Source organism: Fonsecaea multimorphosa, assembly GCF_000836435.1.
Source record: "Fonsecaea multimorphosa CBS 102226 unplaced genomic scaffold supercont1.50, whole genome shotgun sequence".
Lineage (NCBI taxonomy): Eukaryota > Fungi > Ascomycota > Eurotiomycetes > Chaetothyriales > Herpotrichiellaceae > Fonsecaea > Fonsecaea multimorphosa.
The window spans coordinates 59,412-82,393 of record NW_015971684.1 but is presented as its reverse complement, the minus strand read 5'-3'; the positions used below and the strand labels follow the sequence as shown (position 1 = coordinate 82,393).

At 51.5% G+C, this 22,982-nt stretch overlaps 8 protein-coding genes across 8 annotated transcripts; 4 read left to right on the top strand and 4 right to left on the bottom strand.

Annotated features, from left to right (window-relative positions):
- Positions 1-385: 385 nt before the first annotated feature.
- Positions 386-1,420, top strand: Z520_12231 (uncharacterized protein; the record flags this gene model as incomplete). Its single annotated transcript, XM_016782718.1, has 1 exon — positions 386-1,420. One exon carries the CDS (start codon positions 386-388, stop codon positions 1,418-1,420), a length of 1,035 nt encoding a protein of 344 aa, XP_016626200.1.
- Positions 1,421-1,535: 115 nt separating this feature from the next.
- Z520_12230 (uncharacterized protein) lies at positions 1,536-3,473 on the bottom strand (the record flags this gene model as incomplete). Its single annotated transcript, XM_016782717.1, has 2 exons — positions 1,536-3,308; positions 3,363-3,473. 2 exons carry the CDS (start codon positions 3,471-3,473, stop codon positions 1,536-1,538), a joined length of 1,884 nt encoding a protein of 627 aa, XP_016626199.1.
- A 713-nt stretch (positions 3,474-4,186) lies between these two features.
- Z520_12229 (uncharacterized protein) lies at positions 4,187-6,070 on the bottom strand (the record flags this gene model as incomplete). Its single annotated transcript, XM_016782716.1, has 3 exons — positions 4,187-4,739; positions 4,799-4,836; positions 4,895-6,070. The coding sequence occupies 3 exons, from the start codon at positions 6,068-6,070 to the stop codon at positions 4,187-4,189; spliced, it is 1,767 nt and encodes a 588-aa protein (XP_016626198.1).
- A 941-nt stretch (positions 6,071-7,011) lies between these two features.
- Positions 7,012-10,756, bottom strand: Z520_12228 (uncharacterized protein; the record flags this gene model as incomplete). The annotated part of the gene is made up of 6 exons (XM_016782715.1): positions 7,012-7,451; positions 7,498-8,458; positions 8,505-10,336; positions 10,394-10,527; positions 10,584-10,618; positions 10,673-10,756. 6 exons carry the CDS (start codon positions 10,754-10,756, stop codon positions 7,012-7,014), a joined length of 3,486 nt encoding a protein of 1,161 aa, XP_016626197.1.
- A 2,335-nt stretch (positions 10,757-13,091) lies between these two features.
- Positions 13,092-15,124, top strand: Z520_12227 (uncharacterized protein; the record flags this gene model as incomplete). Its single annotated transcript, XM_016782714.1, has 3 exons — positions 13,092-13,104; positions 13,166-13,613; positions 13,669-15,124. 3 exons carry the CDS (start codon positions 13,092-13,094, stop codon positions 15,122-15,124), a joined length of 1,917 nt encoding a protein of 638 aa, XP_016626196.1.
- Positions 15,125-17,786: 2,662 nt separating this feature from the next.
- On the bottom strand, positions 17,787-20,231 carry Z520_12226 (uncharacterized protein; the record flags this gene model as incomplete). Its single annotated transcript, XM_016782713.1, has 1 exon — positions 17,787-20,231. The coding sequence occupies one exon, from the start codon at positions 20,229-20,231 to the stop codon at positions 17,787-17,789; it is 2,445 nt and encodes an 814-aa protein (XP_016626195.1).
- A 768-nt stretch (positions 20,232-20,999) lies between these two features.
- Positions 21,000-21,461, top strand: Z520_12225 (uncharacterized protein; the record flags this gene model as incomplete). The annotated part of the gene is made up of 2 exons (XM_016782712.1): positions 21,000-21,025; positions 21,098-21,461. The coding sequence occupies 2 exons, from the start codon at positions 21,000-21,002 to the stop codon at positions 21,459-21,461; spliced, it is 390 nt and encodes a 129-aa protein (XP_016626194.1).
- A 229-nt stretch (positions 21,462-21,690) lies between these two features.
- On the top strand, positions 21,691-22,325 carry Z520_12224 (uncharacterized protein; the record flags this gene model as incomplete). Its single annotated transcript, XM_016782711.1, has 3 exons — positions 21,691-21,701; positions 21,759-21,856; positions 21,904-22,325. 3 exons carry the CDS (start codon positions 21,691-21,693, stop codon positions 22,323-22,325), a joined length of 531 nt encoding a protein of 176 aa, XP_016626193.1.
- Between the last annotated feature and the right edge of the window lie 657 nt (positions 22,326-22,982).

The following is a 22,982-nucleotide window of genomic DNA, read 5'->3' as shown; positions in this document are numbered from 1 at the left end:
ATCGAATGACATAGGCTGCATCCATTCATAATTAAACAATCAGCGTCACGTCGGATTTTCATGGGGCGAGAAAGCCGTAAGCGTCAGGCGCCCATATGACAGTCGGAATGTCGTAATGAGAGAAGGATTCAGTCTCCTCCGCGGAAATGATGAGTTTGCTGTTCTTTGTCAGTGCCCAAAGACAGCATAAGCGCGAGAGCTGAAGGATGTCAAGCAAACGCAGTGTCTAAGGTACAAGGTGCGCGAGAGACAATGCTGGCCTCGATCTCCCCGGCTTGGCCATTGCCCTTCAGTGTTCCTCACACCGCAGCTCTTAAAACTTTGCAACTTTGAAAACATCCGGCCGCGAAGGGGATTGATATTTCCCGCACAGGTTCGATCCAACATGGCGGGTTTGCTCAGATCCCAATTCCCATGGACATCATCTCCGCTCATCGTCAATGCACCCATGGGTGGCTTTGCTGGCGGCCATCTTGCAAGCGCCGTCACAAAATCAGGCGGCCTCGGGATGATCGGGGCCATCATGTCCGATGATTTGGAGAATGAACTGGACATTGCAGCAGATGAGCTGAAGGCTACTCATGCACAGAGTCATATGCTTCCCATCGGTGTGGGCCTGTTACCCTTCATCGTCAAGGCTGAGTCTGTGCTGCCCATCTTGAAGAGGTACCAACCAGCCGTGATCTGGCTATTTGCCGCAAAAGAGCTGAGGGACTACGCCACTTGGTCTGCAGAGATTCGAGGATGCTGCCCAGATTCTAGGATTTGGATCCAGGTTGGCAGTGTGAGCGCCGCGGTTGAGATCGCGATGACGGCCAAGCCTGATGCTCTGGTCATGCAGGGTGCTGACGCCGGTGGCCATGGGTTTGAAAGAGGTGCCAGTATTGTTTCGGTGCTACCAGAGGCGACCGATGCTCTTGGGGCAAAGGGCCTTGATAATATTCCGTTGTTGGCATCGGGGGGTGTCGCGGATGCTCGCGGTGCTGCAGCGGCTTTCGCTCTGGGCGCATCTGGTGTCGTGATGGGGACGAGGTTCCTCGCGGCGAAAGAGACAAAAGTGCCACCTGGGTATCGGGAGCTGTTACTGGCCGCACGAGATGGAGCTCAAAGCACCGTACGGAGCAAATTGTTCGACAATGTTAAGGGTCCCAATATTTGGCCGGATGCATATGACGGAAGAAGCCTGGTTACCGAGAGCTACGCTGATTATGTTCGAGGTATCGATATCAAGGAGATTCGAGAAATGCACAATGAAGCGGTGACTGGGAAGGACGCCGGCTTTGGAAAAACCAACCGGGCGAACGTCTGGGCAGGGGCTGGAGTAGGGCTTGTGAACAAGTTGCAGAACGCTGCCGACATTGTGGAAGAGGTGCGGAATGGTGTCAACCAGATACTGGAAGGCACCATAGCACGCCTGTGACTCAAAGTCATAGTCATAATCAGACTGTTGGGACCTATCCAGTACGCCGTATTTGTACCTCTCGTCATCAACCAGTAAACGTTTTTGAACTTCTCACGCTGCACTCTGAAAATGCTCAATAGTAACTCGTCCCACCAACACCTAATCCACTCCTTGTAGCTCCCAGGTCGCTGCTATATCTGCGGGCTCCGGCGGGAATGATGCCAGGGCCAAGACCGATGGGGCTTGAGACTCGTCGGAGCTGGAGGCTCTGGCGTCGAGATGAAGGTTGTGAATTCCGCGTCGTAGCTGGTGTCAAGAGGCGAGACCCTGGCAACTCTTCGTCGTCCTCCACTGCCTCTTCGGGTACAGATGGGGCACTAGACTTCCTGGAATGTGCTCTAGAGGCCACAATCGCAGATGTTTTAGCGCCGCCTCCATTGTCGTCGTCGTCGTCGTCGTCGTCGTCATCTTCTTCCTCTTCTTCTCCCTCTACGTCACTCTCGTCTTCGTCCAGATCTCCACCAAAGCCTTCCATCTCCACGAGAAACCATACTGGAACAGCGCCAATAACGGCAACCAAGGCCAATGTCCACCAAGGGATCACGACGTATCCGATATCGACTCCTTTTGTGAACGTCGCGCCTGCTAAAGCTGGTCCGGCAGCTCTTCCAATGGCAGAGATACTGGTAGCCACTCCATTCAGCGTACCTAATATCTTCAAGCTAGCCGCGCTGTTGGTAAGAAGAATGGTAGAACAGGGGAACGCAAAGATACCGCAAAACCCCTTGATCAACATTAGCAACATCATGATGCCTTGCCTTGACGAGTCGGTAGGCAGAAGGGCTGTGAAAGGTGTTGCGACGTAGACCAGGGGGAAGGTTAGACAACAAGCCTTGAGACAATTTAGAACGCCGAACCTCCTGGCGAAAGGCGGGAAGACAAAAAATTGGATAAGCATGCCGAAAACACCGTAGATCGTAAAAAGCAAGCCGATTCTGTTGGAGTCAATCCCGAATCCACCAGCAAACTTCCAAGGTAGATGGACCTGTGGGTCTTGAATAGGTTGCACGGGATAATGCATAAATATTGGCAGCAGTTGGTCGTAGGCCACAGAGTGCATGGCCAGAAATGTGTAGACGGCGAGATTGATGTTCGACTGACCGGAGAAGACCTCTGCCCAGCCTGGACTCTGCTTGGGGATCTTAGCCGCGGAAATGGAGCCAGATACCGGTGTGGACAGTTCACTTGACATGCCAGAGAGAAACGGATCGGACTCCTCAGTGTTTGACCATTTCCTGCGTTGCGGCTTTCGGGTGCACAAACTGGTCAGAAATTCGCCCAGTATCAGGCCATAGTCCCGGTTGGATTTCTTTTCCTCGAGAGTTTCGTGCAAGAAAAGGAAACCGGCAGTAATGCCGAACATGAAAAGAATGCTGATCAAGACGTTTGGCAGCGCAAAAGGATATTCCTTGAACAGCTTCAACCTTCCAAAGACCTCAGGATATCGTTCCACGGGGTGGACCAAAGATCCACCGAAGGACGGCCCAAATATACTCCCAATATTCCAAACGAGTGGCATGATACTGAATGCACGCGGTTGTAACTCTTTCTGCGGGACCAGTTCTGCCACGGCCGTCCGAATGATCCCGACATTCCCGTTCGACAGGCCCTGCAAGGACCGTGTGATGAAGGCCCAGAGAAGATTTTTGGAGAAGCCAAATAGTATGGACGATATCATGGTACAGGTCAGGGCAAGAAGAATGATGGGCTTGCGGCCAAAGCGATCTGAGGCTCGTCCCCAAGCGATTCCGGTCAAACATTGTGACAGTGAAAAAGTCGCAGACATGAGACCGGCCCATTTAGCCACTTTATCATCGCGGACGTTGAAGGATTGGATCATCTCCGGCTGTAGAGCGTCAGTGAGATTGATCAATACGTCGGAGACATGGCAAGGACTCACAATGTATGGGTAGACCGAAGTCATCGCCACGGGCTCTGCGAAGCGGCATGCCGCAAGAATGAGCAGTTGCTGCTTGGGCAACTGAAGTGCCCGTTTCGCTCCTTTGGCCATGGCTTGAGTAGGGTGAGAGACCGGGAAGAGCCATGGACCTCACTCTCAACCACAAGAAGTCCTGGGATAGAGGCTGATGGGGGTTGCACCGTGGAAGGAAGCAGAGAAGTTCCCAGGCGGTCATCGTAAAGGGAATAAGGGCAGACCGTCAAAAAGCGCAATGTGCCCGAGTCCCGCCTCGCCGCCACTGCTGCTGCCGGGGTTCACGGTGAGCAATGGGAGAAGGACCAAAAATTCACCCAATCCTTGGTCTTGAGATGAGCAAAGCCTCAGAAGAGGGTGGCACCAGCGGCCAGGAAAGACGTTAGTGGGCCAAACGAGGGGCAGAGCCCCCGCTGGTCCTCGTGCTAGGTGCTCATCTCGGCGGCTGGTTGGAGGAAGGCTTCGCCGGGCTCATAGCCGGGTTGCCGGTTGCCGCTCCCCTCCCAGTACGAAGTGCTCCCAAGCCGCCCCCGGAACCTCAGTAACTACCTACCTGGGTACCTAGGTAGCCACTTTGTGCGACCTCGAGCTTCGCATCCTCAACCACAAGACACACACCATCGTGAGTTGTCAGTTCTGCCCAAGGGTCGGTGGCACAATTACGCCAAGTTGAAGGCTACATTTAAAAACTCAGAGCAAGCGAAACAGGACTCACAAAGCTCGCCGTGCGTCTCAAAGGTTTGTTCCAGTCCAGTTCCGCTCCTTGGGATTCGATTTGAGCCAGGAAGCCTTCATGCAGTGTTCCTTCCGATGCCCGCTTTGTATCGCGTGAGGGCCCTGTCTCTGGACTCTTTGTGATCGACAATCGGCCTTGGATATCCGTTCTCTTCAGCCAACTTCCCATAGCCACGGTTGTACGGGTCATGGATTCCTCTGCTGTCTTCGATTTCTGCAAGCTCCGGCACCCATCTACGAATATAGTCCCCCTTCGCATCGAACTTCTCGCTTTGAAGTAAGGGGTTGAAGATGCGAAAATATGGCTGTGGGTCAACACCACAGCTGGCACTGAACCCCCAACCGCCATTGTTCGATGCGAAATCACCATCAATGAGGTGCTCCATGAACCATTTTTCGCCCATGCGCCAGTCAACCAAAAGGTCTTTGGCTAAGAAGGACGCCACAATCATACGACAACGATTGGGCATGTATCCTGTATGTGCAGCTTGGCGCATTGCGGCATCAACGATGGGAAAACCTGTCCTTCCCTCGGTCCATTTGTTAAACTGGTTCAAGTCGTACTCCCACTCGATATTGCTGTATTCTGGTTTGAACGGTTTGTTCATGCTGCGAGTAGATTTCAGCCATCACGCCTTCCAAGAAAAACCGGAACACCACGCACTCACCAGACATACGGCCAGTGGCATAGGACATGCTTATAGAACTGCAGACCGCTGTTAGCCTCAGCTCCCTACTACTGCATTTCGGAGGGGGTCACTCACGTCTCTCCACGCCACCTCAGCGATCCACATCGAGTGTCCTTGTTTCCGGTCGTCAGTCAACTTTTTGAGGGGCGCGGCTTCTCGAGCTTCTCTAACAACAGTCCGTGCGGCAATTGTTCCTGCCGCAAGATGTGGGCTCAGGACAGATGTCCCGTTGCCTCCCGGAAAGTTCCTAGTATCGTGGTATTTGGCGATTTTCTCGAGCACGAACTTGCGCAGTCGATCTTGAGCCTCACGTTCTCCTGCAGGCCACATAGCATGGAATCTCTTTCTTTCCTCCTCGCTCAGCTGCTTCGATGGAGGCGCGGCTGGAATCTCAGTGTCGAATAGCTGTGGGTAATTGTCCACGGAAGTTGGAGGATTCTTTGCTGGTGGAGGGAAACAGCCAAGCTCTTTGGGGTTTTGATCGAGGTAGGCGCACCATTTTCGATGCCAGGGACTGTAGACTGATATTGCGCCGCCGGAGCCACTCTTCAGCTTTCCAGGTTCGACAACGCAGGTGTCATGGACGACATTGAAAGATATTCCCCTCTCCAAGCAGGACCTGGTCAGAGCAGCTTCTCTCCTGAGTTCATCCACCTCGTACTCGGCGTTGCAGAACACATGGCAACCACCCCAAGTTGTGCACAACTCCATCAGCTTGGCCGAAACGTTCCTTCTCTTCTCGACAGTCTCGACGTACAACGGTATATCCAAATCACCCAGATCCTTCTTGAGCATGACAAGGTTGCGAAGAATGAAATCAACGCGCACAGGGGATGTCAAGTGAGCCTCGAAGTCCTGTGGTGATATCAAATAAAGGCAAACAAGGGGCACATTGTGCATCTTGGCCATATTGCTGGCTAGGTGCAGCCCCTTGTTGTCTGTAATCCGCAAGTCGCATTTGAACCAGTGAACCACACAATCACCTGGCTGTATTCGGTTTCGATCTCCCTGTGTTTCTTTGACGGCTTTCTCCAATGTCTCTATGGGTCGCTCGATCTCGCCAGCGTTGTATGCCTCAGCTCGCTCGTTGGTCATCTCAGGAGGATAATACTTGCGGAGGACGATGCCGTACTTGATCTCATTTTCCGAGTCTTTATATCGGTTCGACAAGATCTGAGTGGGGCGTGACTTCTTGTGCTTAGCATCGATAGGCAGTATCGCATCGTCCGCTTTCCGCTTGAATGGGCACATGGTCGGAAATGCTCGATTGAGGCGACTAGAAATCTATCCTTTACTTAGTCTGCAGATGAAAGGGGGATTGGTGAAGGCTCCGAAGCGGTCGAAAAGAAGCAGAGGTGCAAAACCAGCCGTCCCTTCAAATTGTGAATACTGGCACCAGCTGGTACATGAATGGTGATGTCAAGGGCGAGGGATCGGATTGACAAGCGAGATTCGATCTCATTGCGGTGTGGGTCGATCTGGCCTGCCCACGGCAGCGCAGGTGGGTGGCAGGTAGCCGGACGCAGCCTGGACCCCGCGATGAATCGATGGCGGAATCCCGCCAATCTACCAGGGACTTGAAGGTGCAACTGGCGAGCTACTGTAGAGCTCCACCCCCAAGCGCTTTCTGTCGTATCAAATTTCCAAGGGCGAGAGCCTAGAGGCGCAATATGTGACTTTGCAGTCCGATGTCACCCACTCAAACTCATTTGTGCTGCTCGGTCAGAAATGGTCCGTAAAGGATACATGGGTATGTGAGAATTTGTATCAATTAAGGACGGGCATTCTTGGCACTCGTCCATCTTGTTGAGGAACGAAAACTCTCCTTGTATACCATGCGTGAACCGTGATACCCACAATCCTAGCCAATGCCACTTCCCACGTAGCTTGTACTTTTTTCCCAAACCGTAGCACTCAGATCCGTCTTGAAGCGATCATTTCCATCAATACGTAGACCCGAACTCCTCACGCCATCGCTGTCCATATGCACTAGCTAGAATAAACCTGAAAACTCAGATGCTCAGTCAAACAACAGCCTGCCAGTAGTGAAGTATCCTGGCATGAGTGTGCCTAGATTCCACAAATCTTCCTATGCCCAAGACGAATAAGAGTATTGTTATACAACTGGCGCAGATTCCCCCCTGTGCTTCCGCCGGGACGGCGAGAGGCCACTAAGCGCGCTGTTGGGGTAATTATGACAGAGGTGAAACGTCGGTTGAGTCCAGCATGTCAATATTGAGCTCTTTAGATGTCGCCTGGCCGCTTTTTGATTGTGACGCTGCATTCTCACCGACCTTCGGCACGGCAGTTGAACTTCCTTCGTTTTCTTCCTCTGGTATTGTTGCACAATATTTCTTCAAGACCTGCTTGAGGGCAGGCCTTCGAATCGGCTTGGCCAAAAAGTAGTCCATCCCAGATGCCATACATTCGTCTTCATTGGATTTCTCAGCGAACGCAGTGAGGGCGACGATAGGTGATTTGAATCCCATTTCCCGAATGAGTTTCGTCGACTGGATCCCGTCGAGATTGGGCATCTGAACGTCCATAAAGACCAAATCGAACCGTTGCCCACTCACCATGGATTCTCGAACCTTTTCAAAGGCTTCTTGTCCGTCCTTCGCAATAGTGACATCTATCCGGCGGTGAGACTTTTACATTCACTGGGTCAGGCAACTTACCATAGACATCTTCCAGCCTCAACATGCGAAGTACCACTTCTTGGTTCACCTGGTTGTCTTCTGCCACCAGCACGCGAACTTTCCGACCCTTTTGCGCAGCTTCATTTTCCACTTTCTTTATCTCATTGAGTTTTGCCTGGGATGAGTCGCTACTTTTCGTCTCTTTGGCCACATAGGGTTGAGTAAAACCAACTATCCTTGGGACGTCAGCCAGTTTCAGTTGGTCATCCCGCGCCGAGGTCAAGGACGTCGTGGAGCCACTATGGTTGTGCGGCATTGCGTCGGGCTGATCATGCAATGTTTGCCCAACAAGACTGCTGGCTTTGGAGGCTGTCCTGTGGGTCGAGGACGCCATTGAAGGAGAGCGCTCCGATACATAACGAAGCGGAATGCGCATAGTAAACTTGCTGCCAACCCCCACTTTGCTGTCGAGAGATATGTCGCCGCCCATTAGGGCCGCCAATTGAGCGCATATGCTTAGACCAAGTCCAGTACCTCCATATTTCTTGCTCAAGCCGAGGTCACCCTGCACAAAGGGTTCAAAAATCATCTTCTGCTGTTCAGGTGGTATTCCAGGGCCTGTATCCTCAACCTCGAATTCAAAACTCAAATCTTTCGTGTTCACTGGTGGAGGAGACATGGACCGCTGTCTTTCTGCGATTTTTGATATGTGCGTCGTGCCCCCAGCCACATTAATGCTGAGTTTTGAATCTTCGGTTCCACCGGAATTCGAATGATTCTTGTCATGATCTGTGCCATCTGGTAAAACCAGCGAGCCATCTGACATCCGTACTCGCTTGTTACTTGACGACTTGGATTTTCTCGAGTTCAGGGACGATTTCCGCGCGCTTCCTGCTCGACTGGGAAAATTCTCAACGAGACCTGTGCATCGAACACGAACTGTGACAGAGCCGTGAGCAGGAGTAAATTTGAGACTGTTGCTGACGAAGTTCATCAGAACCTGTGGGTTGTTAGTAGACCGAATCTTGATTCGAGACAGAACACACCTGCAAAATTCTGTTCTTGTCGCCCCATAGGCACATATCCCTTACACGACCTGTGCCGACAGGGCCGTACAGTTTGTCGCCAGATAACTCAGAAGCGTCACCAAAAGCGTCGTTCGTCCCAAGAAAAAGTACTTTGAGATCCACTTGCGCCTCCCGAGCCTGTTTTTCAAAGGTGGGCATCAGTTGGGTGCTCAGATCGTTGAGTCTAAATTCCGCTTCGTCTATCGACAGCTGCTGTCCGACCTCATTCTTGCTGAAAGTGAGGAGATCAGTCAACAGGTGGAGCAGCAAGTCTCCAGATTTGTAAATGGTATTGAGGGTTGATCGGATCCGACCTATATCATCCTCGTTCATGCACACAGTGGTAAGGCCGAGAATACCATTAAGAGGCGTTTTTAATTCATGGGAAATGTTGGCGATGAAGAGCGTCTTGCTCTGGTTCGCCGCTTCTGCGGCCTTCTTGCTCTTCTCCAGTTCCGCTGTGCGCTCTTTTACCCTTTCCTCAAGGCGCTCGTACTGCATTGTGAGTTCGTCGGACATCTCGTTAAATGTACGTGTGAGCTCAGTAAGCTCATCAGTAATGAGGTGTTTTCGCTCTGGCACTTTCCGAGGTATTCTGAATGTTCTACGCCGCAGGTGACGAGGCGTCGTCGATCGTTCTGGTTGTTTCGGCTTGGTGATTCTAGTCAGAACACCCAAAAAGCCCTCCTTTCTAGCCACATCACGTTCGTCAGCATCTAATATTTCCTCCACTTCTGCTCCTTGCTGGCCCAGGGTGCTTGAATACTCGCTGTTATCGTCAGGTTGATAAGGCTCCACGGTTCTAGCAGTTGCGGCTGCGAGATGTCGGATTGGAGTGATTGAGTAATGTGCCATAGGAAACATGACGGCTAGGAGCAAGCCAGTTACAGAGAAGACACAGATAAGAACAACGTCGCGCAGATGATCGATGGGTGCAACCACCTCATGGTGCGACTGTTCCACGACCACCACCCAATCGACATACTTCGTAGACAGCGTGGCATAACCGACGGAGACTCTTGTTCCGTCTTCATTGCGGGTCGAGATATAGGCACCAGCATTATTGATGGCCTTATTGTCCTTTGTCCATGCCGAAACGACTGCCGGATAATCTGAGGCAAGGAAGGGCTTGGTGGCATTGTTGACGCCGCTCCGGGCCTGGTGTCGATATCCCAGCGTAGCGTTGCTTTCGGGCGGCAGCACAAACCGGACGAGTTGAGATCCCGCGTAGGACTTATTAGATCCCCGGATTTCTTGCTCAAAATGGTTATTCGACGTCGCTGGACCAATGAGAAGAGTCTCCCCCGTTTTATCCAGCCCTTCGGGAGATTGCTGGATTTCGTAGATCAGATCAGTATTGACCAGAACGGTCATCCAGCCAAGGACATCGGACGCAGAAGTGTTATTGATCAGCGGAACCGTGAGCGATAGAAGTGAATAAGTCTCGTTCACAACCAACGGTCCTAAGAAAAGCGTGTCGTTGGGTTGAATGATATTACCTTGGTAGTATATCGTTGAAAAATTGGTTCCTGGTTGCGGAGGGCCATAAGTCAAATTCGGATACATTGAGGGCGGATAGCCCAAGCCGGGGTCTCCCAAGTAAACCGCTGAGCCATTGGGGTAATTGTATGGCAGTTTGACAGAGCCGGTCAATCCAAGCGCAGTGACATTGAGTAACCCATTGACAGCAGTCTCATTGCCATTGAATGCATTGGGATATAATATTGCCTGAACAAGAACGCTGCCATTGGCGAGAGCGCCTTGTAAGTCACTGGCAGATCGCTGCCAATTCTCGTTTGATGTGTTCCCTTCTCGATGGCCACAATTAGCATAAGCACCTTACGAAGAACGGTCCTCCGGGAGATTACCCGAATTATATCTACCCAGGGCACTCTGAATTAGCAGCCGCGTGCTGATCAACCTGGCCTGTGAATCATACAACAGCAGCGCACTTGTGAACTGTGCTGCTTTGAGCGATGCTGTCAAGGACAGGCCAGATAACCTGTGAACGCTGATCAGCACTGGAGGACCTCGGGTGAGAAGGACATTTTTCCTGACCTGATACCCGTGATGAAATTGTAATTTTGGAACCACTGGCCACAACTTATTCAGTATTATCCGACAGCATCACCTCCGACGAGACGTACCACTGCAAGTGCAAGCACCATGAGAGACATAAGTGAGCAAAAGAGGACGAGCAGTCCGAGCTGCTCCCGTATTGAGATCCGCATGGCCGCGGTTGAACCCCCTTCCTTGCTCTTTGCATCTCAATCTTACTGCAGCACGCGTCGTTCTCGGCCAGTTCTCAGCTTCGCGGTCGGTTCATGGTGAGGGCCGCATGTTCAGCGTCCTTGGCTGAGCGAGATGGCCAGTAGGCGCTCAAGGAGGCGGCTCTCAGCACTTGTGGTTTGGCCCTGTTGAAGATGAAAACAGGCCAGAAGAAGTCGTCCACTCCAAAGCCTTGAACCACGGTGGTGGATTGAATAGCCAGAGAGCTGAGGTCGATTCCAAGGCAGGTCGCGAGAGTGAAAGCGCAAGGACCGGTCGGTAAAAGGTTGCAGGCAATAAGATCGACGGATGGAGGGGATTGGAATCGCTTGCGTTCGAGACCGAGAATAGGACCGGGATGTTCGGAGTCCAGAGTAAAAAATATCCAGACAAAATACACCTAGGCTTCACAGCACGACAATCTTTACTCAGAGTTGCAGAAGTGAAAGACTGACCTGACCTAAGGCCGGGGGTCCAGGTGCGGATAGAGCGAGAGAAGATGGCAAAAGGCAATGGGCAAAGGCAAAAGAGGAACGATCAACAGGTGCGAGCAGCGTGCCCACCCCCAAGCCCAAGCGGGTGGCCGAGCCGGCAAAATTAGCCTGTAAATCTGGGTACCTATGTAGCTTAAAGGCGGCGTTGCCCAAGATGGCCAAGGTCCACACATGGGCTCAATGGGCTGTGAGCCTCCGAATGCACTGTATGGACCTTGGGAAAAGCCGACACCACCAACACCGAAGAGGCCATAAAAACGCCACTTCTAAGCGAGAACGCGACGAAGCTGCAAAGGGGGCTGCCCACCTATCCACCCTTGAGCATTCCATGTCTCGATTTTCGCCTAGGTAGGGATTATTGGCACGTCCGTCGAATGCAAGGACTACGAGGCGCCCAAGGGGGTACGCAAGACCCGACGCTCCAATTACCCCCTCCTCCGTCTATACAAGTACCTAGGTAGGCACCCTTGAACAAGTATTCGGTAGTCGCTGGCTCAGTACTAATCGCAGGCGCATTCCAACAGAACAGCAACGTAATCGAGCACGCGGCATGCCAATTGGAGGAGGAAAGGGACGAGGAGGCTCAAGGAAATAACAGTGGCACGGAAGGGGAACCAGCCCTCGAAGCTCCACCTTGTTTCTCCCTGCTGAACGTGGAATTTTTCTTTTCTCTTTTCCGGGACGGTGAACTCAGCATCAGAAAGTCGGTGATACCACCTTGCGGAAACCCTCGGACGTGGAAAGTACTCCGTTATACTCGTTGTGCTTGCATCACTGGGGAGATAGATTCATTTGGTAACGTGGGCGAGTACCCACCTCTGCGAATGTTTATCCCGTTGAGCCACGAGTTGCTGCTACGAGTGTACCGAGTACAAGTACGCCATAATACTTGTACTCGTATAATACAATGTGCCCACTGCAAAAACTTTTTGAAGCGCTCATTCCAATGTCCTGTCCGTTTGTAAAGTTCGTACTCCCTAGAAAGCCAAGCAGGAATCCGCTTCCGCCTTCGTGTACAAGGTACGAGGTACATAGAAGGTACATTGCATGCAAGCTTTGCTCCTGGCTCGAAAGCGGACTGTGCTATTTTGCCCGGTACCGTGGTCGTGAATCTAGCGGGCTGAAGGATTCCGCGCCGTGGTCAAACAGTGGCAATTACTATCATGTATGCTGTGGTTGGAGATTTAGCCGATACCTCAGTATATTACGGTATGAATATGGAGCACCGAGTCATGATTCATATTAGTGGACGCTTCCCCCAATCGCCTCTTCTCCTGCTTTGACCCCTCGTCTCCTTTTTTCTCTTTGGAGGTCCTTTTGGGCTCGAAATGGTGGGTCTTTGGTCTGGACGCAAAGGAACCCCCCTCACTGCCACACTGTCCAAATGTGTCCAGGTTGGGCGGCGAGGCGATTTTTGAGGCAGAACATGGTTTGCTAGCCAGCCAGTTACGAGTCATTTTGCACCTCCCGAGCTCCAGTTCCATTGGGCTTTGCGTCGAGACCCTGGGCGAGCCGCCCAACGAGCTAGAGCCCCATCAGCTTCAACATGGCGATGTGTGGGTGCCAAGGTGACTTTGGGTCTGGCAGTTTAGCTTTGGCGCCCCTCCCCGCCAAATGGTGTTTCCCCAGCCAGCATGCAGCCTCGTGTTCACAACCACTGGTTGTATGCCTGCTGGCTCGCTCAGGCTATATCGTGCGCAGAACAATCGACAGCCTTGGTTTAATACTGCTCATGCTGCTTTCCTTTGCACATTCGCAACTGATCTGATGAGTAGTAGGGCTTCATTCCCTAGGCGCATCCAGAATGGCCGAAACACGTACGTCATATCAAGCATCCATATGGGGAACGATGAAACTGACTGTGTGACTCCTGCGCAGGCAACATTGCGCCCATAATCGACGTCGCCGGTGCGGGCTTCAGACTTTCGCTGCTCCTCAACGCCATTAGTTCGGAGGTCTCAAATGCCGGTCTCGAGGTCAAGAACGTCTCAAAGGGCGTCACAATGTTCTCGATGATGTTGAAGCACACGGGTCAAGTTCTTCAGGCTAGGGACTCAGTTCACTCCCAAGAAGCGGTTGAGACAGCAAAGTCAATAGCAGACGAAAGCACACGGGTCTTTGATGAGTTCAGGGATATGTGGGTGCGTGCAAGTACGCAAGACGCAGACAGCACCACCATTCTCCCCCTTCAACAGAGATTCGGACGGACTTTCAGGAAACACAGGGTTGCATATCTGCTCGCGCAACTCGAGAGTCTTCAATTAAGCCTCTCGGTCATGCTGCAGATACTCCAGCTGGGGAAGGTGTGGGCGTCCACCTCACGAAGGTTTGACGACTCCCATAGTGTGCAAGAGACAAGAGCTGACAAAGGCAAAACATAGCGATTCCCCGGAGGAGGTCTCGTTCAAGAAAGAAGCCATCAGCCAAGAGCGCGCCGAGGCTCAAAACGCTGTTATTGTTCGCTACTGGCAGATGACCAATATGGACATGTTGTTTGAAGCCTCCCAGCGGGAGGAGGAGGAGGAGGACAGAAAATCAAGCGTTGACAACGGCGCCATGCGAGACAATCAATCATCGGCAACTTCGACAGACAGCACTCCACAGAACATTGGCACCGTCTCTTTCGATCATGCCACCTCGAGAGCTTTGGTGAGACTTCCAGTCTTTTCTCTCGGTGAGCTTGATCACATGTTACATCAGATCCGGGATTCTCCTCGAGACATGGTTCAGGTGTCTGACCGAGCAATCGACCCCCTCCTCGAAAGATGGACCGTTTGGCGTGAAGTCCGAGAAAGGCGCCACAACCGTGACTCTGGCTCAAGATACGCCCCCTCGGTCGATAACCTCAATGAAGACGATGAGGAGACCCCTTTCCATGAGCGATACCCGGAGCGGGAAGACAGCCCTCGCGGGTATTATTTGGAAGGCACAACAACCGACTGGAGGAAGCCAAACTCTGCTTCTGCACGACATGAAGCATTCAAAAAACGGAAGCAGTACTCCGGTTACCAGCCGAGCGTGAGTGCGGCAAGTAGCGACGTGGAGGACTCCCCGGGAGGGAGCACTAGCTCCAAAAAGCGATCTTCGCGGCGATACGTGTTAGACTCAGATTCAGAATCATCTGCCTCTGAAGCTGAGATGGCCCAGCCCAAACCACGGCGTCGAAGTAGCGGCAACCCAACCGCTGAACGAAAGATACAAGCTCCTGGAGGGGAGACTTCAGCGGCACACCATTTCGCGGCGCAGGTGCCGCCGCCGTCATGGATCACAGCTAATGCTACTGGTGCTGTCAACCGTCCGCCGTCTGCCCAGCCCTCCGTGACGTCAGCTCAGTCGACAGCATCCAGATTGTCGTCTCCAGCATATCATCCGCCAGGCCATCGTCCTTGGGCAACACCCGACCAGAATCCGATGCATCACAGTGTCTCATCACCTCTACTGCCGGCGCACATGCCCAACGGCCCGAGCCCATTTGTGCCTCCGCAAGCTGTGGCCTTCCCTCGTTTTAGTGGCCAGATGCATCCACATGGACAGGTACCGCAACTTGGGTACCCACAACTCAGTGCATACACACAGCCTTCCTCTCAGACTCGATATGTTCCTCAATCTTCGCCTCGGATGGGCCTAGCACCACGACCAGTTTCTCAAGATGGTAAATCCGCACGGTCACCATCCAGATTATCCCATCAAGGTAGCTCTACGCGCACCCACGATGAGAGGAGGTACTCGAAGGAGAAGTCGACGAAGCAAAATATCCGCGAAAGTGCCACTAAAGGTCTCCTGGGAGCTGGAGCCATTGCAGGTTTTCTAGATGCGCTGGAGGGTTTGAGCCTTTAATCCCGCGTGTCTTTTTTCCAGCATTGTCTGGATGAGAGGCACCAGAGACTTTAGTACCGATTCTCCCCAGTGTATTATCATTTTGGTCTAAGATCTCCGAGAACCTCTATGGTTTGTGCCTACTCGGAACGGACTGTTCGAGTACAACAGCCTCTGAATGTGGATCTTGATTACGCTGATCTTTTATTGCTTAGAAGATGTTTCAGCTTCCCTACCCCTTTCCAATTGTCGTACTTTGCGCTGCGGCATCGACATTGGGCAATCCACCCTGCCTCAACAACCCCTCGCGTAGACCAGAGATGGAGAAGCAGATGCTTGCACGAGACGATCCAGCTTCAATTTGAACCTCTGGGAGGATTGTGTCGGGACTTATCATGTGCTCGGTCCACTATCCAAGTGGAGAGTGTAGGCCGTCTGAAACGTGTGACCCGCGTACCGTTGGCGCAACGAACCGCACCTGGGGCATGTTTCATGTTTGACAAGGGGATGGCAAGCATGTATGCACATGCCCTTCCATATTGGCCGCCGCAGGAGGCATTTGTCCAAAGATCTACTGTTTGATAGACAAGGAGTGTTAGCAAAACCGGCCAGAATACTCAAGCCGGCTACAGTGCGAGGGATGACTTTGCGTACGAGTGATTTCTGTCTTCGTAGACTCTGGACGTAATGGCACTAGGATGCGACCAGTTCTCAGCCTGGTCTGTGTGCACTATTATCCTATACATCGCTTAATTTCCCTACGACGCAGATTCAACCTTGGATCTGCCCTCCTCGGAGCGGCCTGCCGACAAAAGGTGTGACAAAGACGTCATTTTTACATGAGTGGCATTGAAGAATGATCACTCCGGATGAGATTACCGTTGCTGGCGGGATCGATGGCTATTGTCCGTTCCACGAGGTAGAGACCTTGAGAAATGATGCAGCCTTTTCTGATCCTCCCCTCCTGCAATTGTAACCAGCTCGGGGCTGACGGATGAGTTGATCGAACACAAGTGACCAGAAGATGAGGTTGATGGAGCGGTTGGAACCCGTGCGACGTAGCTGCTATGGATAGGCAACCCCGTCCTCTAGAAAAACAAACAGCGACGAGAACGCCTTTGGGTCTTCTATATGGCAAGGCAGACAGTGATGCTGGTAGAGCCAGATGAAAGCGGGAACAGTGACTACATGTAATCCTATTGCGGAGGATTCAAGACGTCTACCTAGGTATGTTTGGGCTCTAGAGAGAGTAGCGACCAAAAGTTTTGGACAGACAGTTTCAGCTTGAACTCAAATTGTGCATCCAGAATGGTTGTGTCAGTATTCCTCGCCATATCCTCAGTAGATATTCGTACACCCAGGACATAGACATGAGAAGTGACTCTCTTCAGCTCCAAGACTACCTAGGTACATGTCTGTCGGTGGTGACACTAGATTTGGCGAGAAGTGTTGATCGACTTCGCATTATCGCAAGGCATCCACATGCCCTTCAAAGCGAAGAGTTGTCTCGAGTAGAGTAGAGGCTCGGACTCGGCTCGCGTAGTGGCTAGCCAAGAATTGGGTTAAACCGCTCCTCGCTGTCCCCGCGTATGGGCCCACGGGAACCAATGCGCTCCATCCCAAGGACCCCTCTGGGTGCCTCGGGTCGCTTTGAGGCACCCTCTCCATGCAGCCTCAATTTTTGGGGGGTGCCCGTTGGTTGTGGCTCGTGGCGGGCCCAGGCGTCTCTTGTGCATTTTCCCACCTCGCTCAGTGCTCTCCCAGTGCTCTTCTCTATGCCCGCTGATGCCATTTGGGCATCTGCAGCGGCGATCTCGCCTCTGGAGATTCACAGTTGCACCTTTGTTGCGGTGGCCGTCCACCGTAAGCCTTATGTATATGTGACTCAATGGAGGAACATAATGAATTCTACAGGGTCCTGGGGATCGTTTGACTATATACTATCGGTAATTTACGCAGGGCTACTAGTCCGTTTCGAAGGCCTTCGGCCGAAGGCCTTAAACGGCTAGCCTGTGACCACCCTGACGGTCTTTACATTCCCTTGGCAACCCTGTCAGTCACATATATGTTGCCAGGCGCGCACGGACCAGCTGCAGGAACTAAATCTGGCAAGTAGGGCCAAGCTCGCATAGTAGATAAGGAGCGCAGGCAACGCGCACCCTATTTCAAAGCCTCTTCAAGGCTTTGAGTCTCTGTATATAGGGCTAGAGCTACTAATACTAGGTGTTATCGTTCCCATTGGCCTACCTATCCCTCAGCTTCCCTTACAATTATACTCGTCTACTTCTTTTCTACCTTTAGACCTCGATTCGGTATACGCTAGATAATCCTCGGGCGATTCTAGTTTAGCTACGTCGGTGTGGAATTAACTTTACTATCAATACTAAGTAGGACCAATACGAATCTAACAATGTTTTTTGATTGTTTTCCATCTACCTCAATAGCTCTAAGCCGTGTAAACTAATTGAGCCTAATCTTATTTACAAGCTCTGTCCTTTTTTTTTTGCTTTTGACTTTTTCCCTTTTTTTGATGCTTTGGCGGAATAATCCATGTTTTCTGTATGAAATAACAGAACTTTTCAGTGTTCTCCCTTCAGTTGCTGCGGTGCATCAGCTCCATTTCCTCCGTCTACCGTTCGTATTCTCTATTCAGAGTTCATCACCAATCAGGCTTGATTCCTTGTCACCCTCTGCCATAGTAGATGTTCATCAACTCTGGGGCTCCATCCTGAATCACGTTGTCCTTGTTCGGTGGGGCTGGTCCAAGAACTTGCCACAAGGCTGGGGCTTCTGACATCTTTGTCCACGAGCAAGGAATGCCTCTTTGGAAGCAATTCGTACATCCGTTGTTTGAATGTCGTACGCACTTCCATACTGAAGCCGCGTGGGCTGCAATGCCAACGGATGTGAAGCAACTATCGCATCTCTTTCGCGGTGCTCCTCTGCTCCCAGCAGCTACTTGGCCGGCAAAAGTGTTCGGAAGATGTGCACCGGCACTGATGAGCTGCGTAATCATCGATAACATAGACCTCGCTGTCGCTTTCTGGACCGGCGCGTTAGTTGCAGCTTTCGGCTTGATCTTGACCTCCTGATCGAGGAAGCTGTAAGTAACCTCCTTAACCCTAGCGATCCCGAAGTTGATCATCCAACTGTAGTCATTCGGGACGCGTTGCTGTTCAAGAGCACGAATGATCGCAACAGCTTGTACATAATTCAGCAACGCTCCCGTCAACTTATCTTCTCCTTGAACAAGATCCGAGGGCGTCTTGCGGTCGGAAGCATCGATTCCACCCGAGCCACTGCCCGGAGCGAAGTCGAAAACTTTCCCGGCTTGTATGTAGACTTTTGTCCATTTTTGGTCGGGAAGCTGGAATTCGACACAAAATGCCAAACGTCTCGCATCATTCCAATTTGAGATGGGGCCCAGTTCAGGCAGTCGTGCCCATCCCATTGGATGAGGCCCGGCCTCGGAAATCTCGAATGAAGGGTAGATCATCGTTCCAGGTTGAATCTGGGCCAAGAATTTGTTTCTGGCAACCTCGGGTGTGATTGCAATGTTGAATTTGCCCCCAGGACCTGATAATGTACTTGCAGCCCAATTATACAGAACAATCTGTTTCTGATTGGTCGAAGTACTTAGGAAAGCATTGTAAGGTGCACGTCGATAGACACTGACGTGACCTGGCAAGGTTGACTTTGTGAAGATTGCCTTTTCGCGTTGGCCGGCAAGTTCTTCGTTCATAGGCACTGTCCTATTGAGACCATCGGAGGCCTTGAATGTCTCGCTTCCGACGTAGTTGGTCCAACCTGTCTTCTTGAACACAGACCTGGCCATCATCGAAATTAGTGATGCCTGTTCCTTGTGAGCATAGTTCCTCATCATATTGGCCTCGTCTGGATCTACTGCCAGCTCCGCGTTGAAGTCGACCAATGTATGGTGATATGAATTGAACATGGTCGTGAAGATCTGCTCCGCCAAACTTAGAAGGTCGTTATCATCATCTTCAAGAGCGCACAATACAACCTCTCTTTTTTTATTCGCTCGGTTGCGGGCTTGGTAATGATAGCTCCACACCTTTGTGCACATACTCGCATGATCAGTCATTCGCGTTTGCATTCTGATCGATTTTCCGATATACAATTTTGGATCGTCTCCCTCGAAGCTTCGCTCAAAATCTGCGTACCCAATGCCATAGATGCCGCGAGTGTATTTGCTGTTTTGCACGGTGGTAGCGTTGCGGACGAGATGCTCCAAGGTATACGTGCCATCTAGCCAACTGCCAAATCCAGCTCGTTTCACACCTTGAAAAATGGTGATCGCTAATTTAGAGACATCCTCGCTGTTGCTCAGGCGATTGGTGACCCAGTATGGCACCACTATCGATTCGGGCGCATCTTTCAAAGCTAGGATCAGCCCTGTAAGAGTCTTGAAGAACACTCCTTCTTTGGCCCCGCTCGGGAGATCTGAGTCTGAGAAGGGAGCAGGAACTGAGGCTGGTAGATCGGGAACAATGGTCACGATCCCAATAGCATTGACGCGGCCGATCTGCAAAGCCCAGAAGTTGACATAACCTTGAATTCCCTTGCAGGAAACATGAAACCAAGGAACAACGTTTGGTTGTCCCTGGAGAGAATTGCCATTATCATCGTTGCCCCAATGAAGTCGGAGAACTTGTCCTTGATCGCCTTTCTGGAGTGCCAATAACCCTGGCCCGTTTGCTGGATGGTCGACATTGCAAACAAACGGAAAACCTTCTGGCCATACTGCGACTTTATCCTCGGGAATGTCCCCTGCAAGAATGCCGTGGGCGGTTTGGAGTTCGATCTGAAGCATAAAAGGCGGATTTGGGTTCTGAGCATCGGGAAGCATCTTTCTTCTGCCCAGTACTTTCCCTTTCACGCCACGCTCAAGTGTGAACTTTGGAGCGGATGGGAAAGAGAAATTCCACGGAGTCTTGCATTGGTATACCGCACCAATAGGAAAGTTTTGAAACATATTGGCCCATTGTTGTTGCACTGACACGTTCGATGGAGATTGGGGCTGCTGTGTTGACTCGGTATTCGTGCGCGGACGAGACGACTGACTATCTCTCCGCCCGGGCGGCCCTTTAGCACCTCCAGCGGACATTTTAAAAGCCAAGGATGCTGGGACTTGGATAAGGAGCAGTAATTAGCTGTGTTGTGTTGTGTTGTGTTGCTGATCAATGCTTTCGATGACAGTATGGCGGATGAGTTGAATGCTTGATGGAAGAGAAACCGAAAAACTTGAGAGGAAGAGGGAGATACTTATATTCCAGGATGAGCATTCGAAGAGAGATTCTCGATCTCCATGAGTCACACTAAGTGACAGAACAGATAATATGAAATTAATGGGAGTGACAACAAGGAATCTGCGCACGGCGTGACAGGAAATTGGGTCCAGGGTGAATAGCATCAAGTATATTGTCACGCGAATGACTCTTCTGATATCGTTGGCAGTCACTACGACGAACTTCATTGTTCGACAGACAGGGTTTAGTGAAGACAATGGAGAGAAAGAGTCGCGGCCTGGGATACAATGCCTTTCATGACTCCATTAACTGTCACTACCGACGGCGAGCCCTGGGATAGCCTGATGAAGGTGACAAGGACATATGACTTCGACGAATCCAGTCTCATAGCCGAAATATCCGCGGTAAGTGATTATGCAGCAAGAGAGACTCGCGGAAAGATTTGACAAAGCCTCATGACTCCATAGCCCTAGTTATAACTGTCACGCCTTGTCGAAGTCACACTGCCGCCCATGTGCGTTTGCTGTCTGAATGCTCCACATACGAGCAAAATCGCTGCCACGGGCTCTCTATTCTCCAAAGCTATACTTACGCCCAATTGCAGGCATAGATAACAGGGCCTTATCATGGTGTCTTTCATCCAGGAACATGTGTAAGTATCCAATGCAGCATTATCATTCAATGCGAACCTCGGAACTCGATTCTACTTTGTGAAGAAAACTAGGCAACGAGAGGACTCTGTGGGCTCTTATCATGGGCTCGACTATCAGCAGGCTAAGGGCAAGTGGAATCCTGGGTACATTCGGCCGACGAAGGTCACTGTCCCGAACATCGATTCCCACTCTGAAGCCGACGGCTTTGCAGGAGGCGAGACATGGGTAGTCTTCCAATCAATCATTCAAACACAATACGATCAATATTTTTCTCTGAAATCGGCTTTCCGTCATGTCTGGAAGAATACCATTCGCACGCCTTCGAGCCTGATCGAAATGGCATTGGTTTGGAGATGGAGGAAGATTTCAACTGCGGGGCAGATACCGGATGCTTTCTGCGAGATGGACCATGTTGCATCCAGCACCCAGTGGTAAGTGGAATCACCAGACTAATCGCAATGCCTTGCTCGGGCATCTCAGCGGCATGGATAGTTCATGGAAAGCTTTCAGGACGCACGAAGTTGACGTCTTGAAGCCATTGAACCTGGTGCTAAACCCAATCTCGACCAAGGTTAAAGTTAAGCTTATTTGGTGGGTCACCGAGTTGTATAGGTATACTGGCCCGCAACTCTGTTTCACTTTCTGGTCTCGGTGAGCAGCCAAAATGTCGACAAAGTCAGTATTGAACGGTCCAGGAGACTCAAGGCTGAAGTATATGCTAACTGTGTACAGAAACTACTATGTGGACAAGGTTGTGGCCTGGTGGGGGGCCAATGGGCCAGAAAAAGAGAACTTTTTTCCCGACCCAGTGAGGGTCGAAGAGATTCCTTGTAAGTATACTCACTTTTGCATATGACAGTCATGCTAGAATGCTCAGCCCCCCCTCGATCGCCATGCCTGCCGCCTGCTGGGATCCCAGAATGGGATCTCAGGCCGCCTTCGCCGACACCGGCTGGGCTGCGGCCCATGCTCGCCGACTTTACGTCGGTTGAGAAGACCTCTCCTTTGCCTGCGCCCGCCTCCGCCTCCGCTGCCACCACCACCACCACCAAGAAGGCGCCGTCTTCCTCTTCCCTCGCTCCCTCGACTCCCTCGGCAAGGGCCGTCCCCCCCTTCGCCACCACGAAGCCTTCGAAGAAGGCAAAGTCCGCTGCGCGGCCGCCCATTGGGCGTAAGAGGAAGTTCGTCGTCCTCGACGACGATGACGACGACGACGACGACGACGACGATGTTGTGCCTCCGGGCAGAAAAGTTTTAAGAGAAATTTTAAATCCAAAATCCAAAAAAATTGCTGCATAGTTGTATGTGACTTGTCACAATGCGGAGCAAGACTGACGAGAAGCAGTTGTTTCCCTGTTGTTTCGTGTCTGGCATTTGGCGTTTGGTGTTCGGCGTTTGGCGTTTTAGTATTTGCTGCCCTTACCCGTATGGAGCGAAGCTGACCTTATTAGGCAACAACTGGCTTGAGCTGTGGTGTTTGACACTCATTTCGCTGTGGTGTTCGACACTCATTTCGCTGTGGTGTTCGACACTCACCTTGCTCAGCTGTTCAGTCCTCATTTTCTTCCTGCTTCAATCGCACCGGTAAGCTTCCAACGGACCTCTTCGAATTTCGAAATCACCAATTTCGGTCAAGCTAGAGCATAGAAGCCCCTCTCGAAAGATCACAAGCTCCCCAGCATTTCCTTCATCACGGTACAGCAAGTATTCTTAGTCCTTTTCATCACGAAGATCTTGCCACCATTATCGCTATAATGACACAATCTCTTCTTCATCTGGCTTGTTAGCGGCAGAAGTATCTCAAAGAAGGAGATCAAAGCAGTATCTGAACACACCATTTAAACTCACGGTCTGATGAACACACGATATGACGAACGCACGATATGACGAACGCACGATATGACGAACGCACGATATGACGAACGCACGATATGACGAACGCACGATATGACGAAC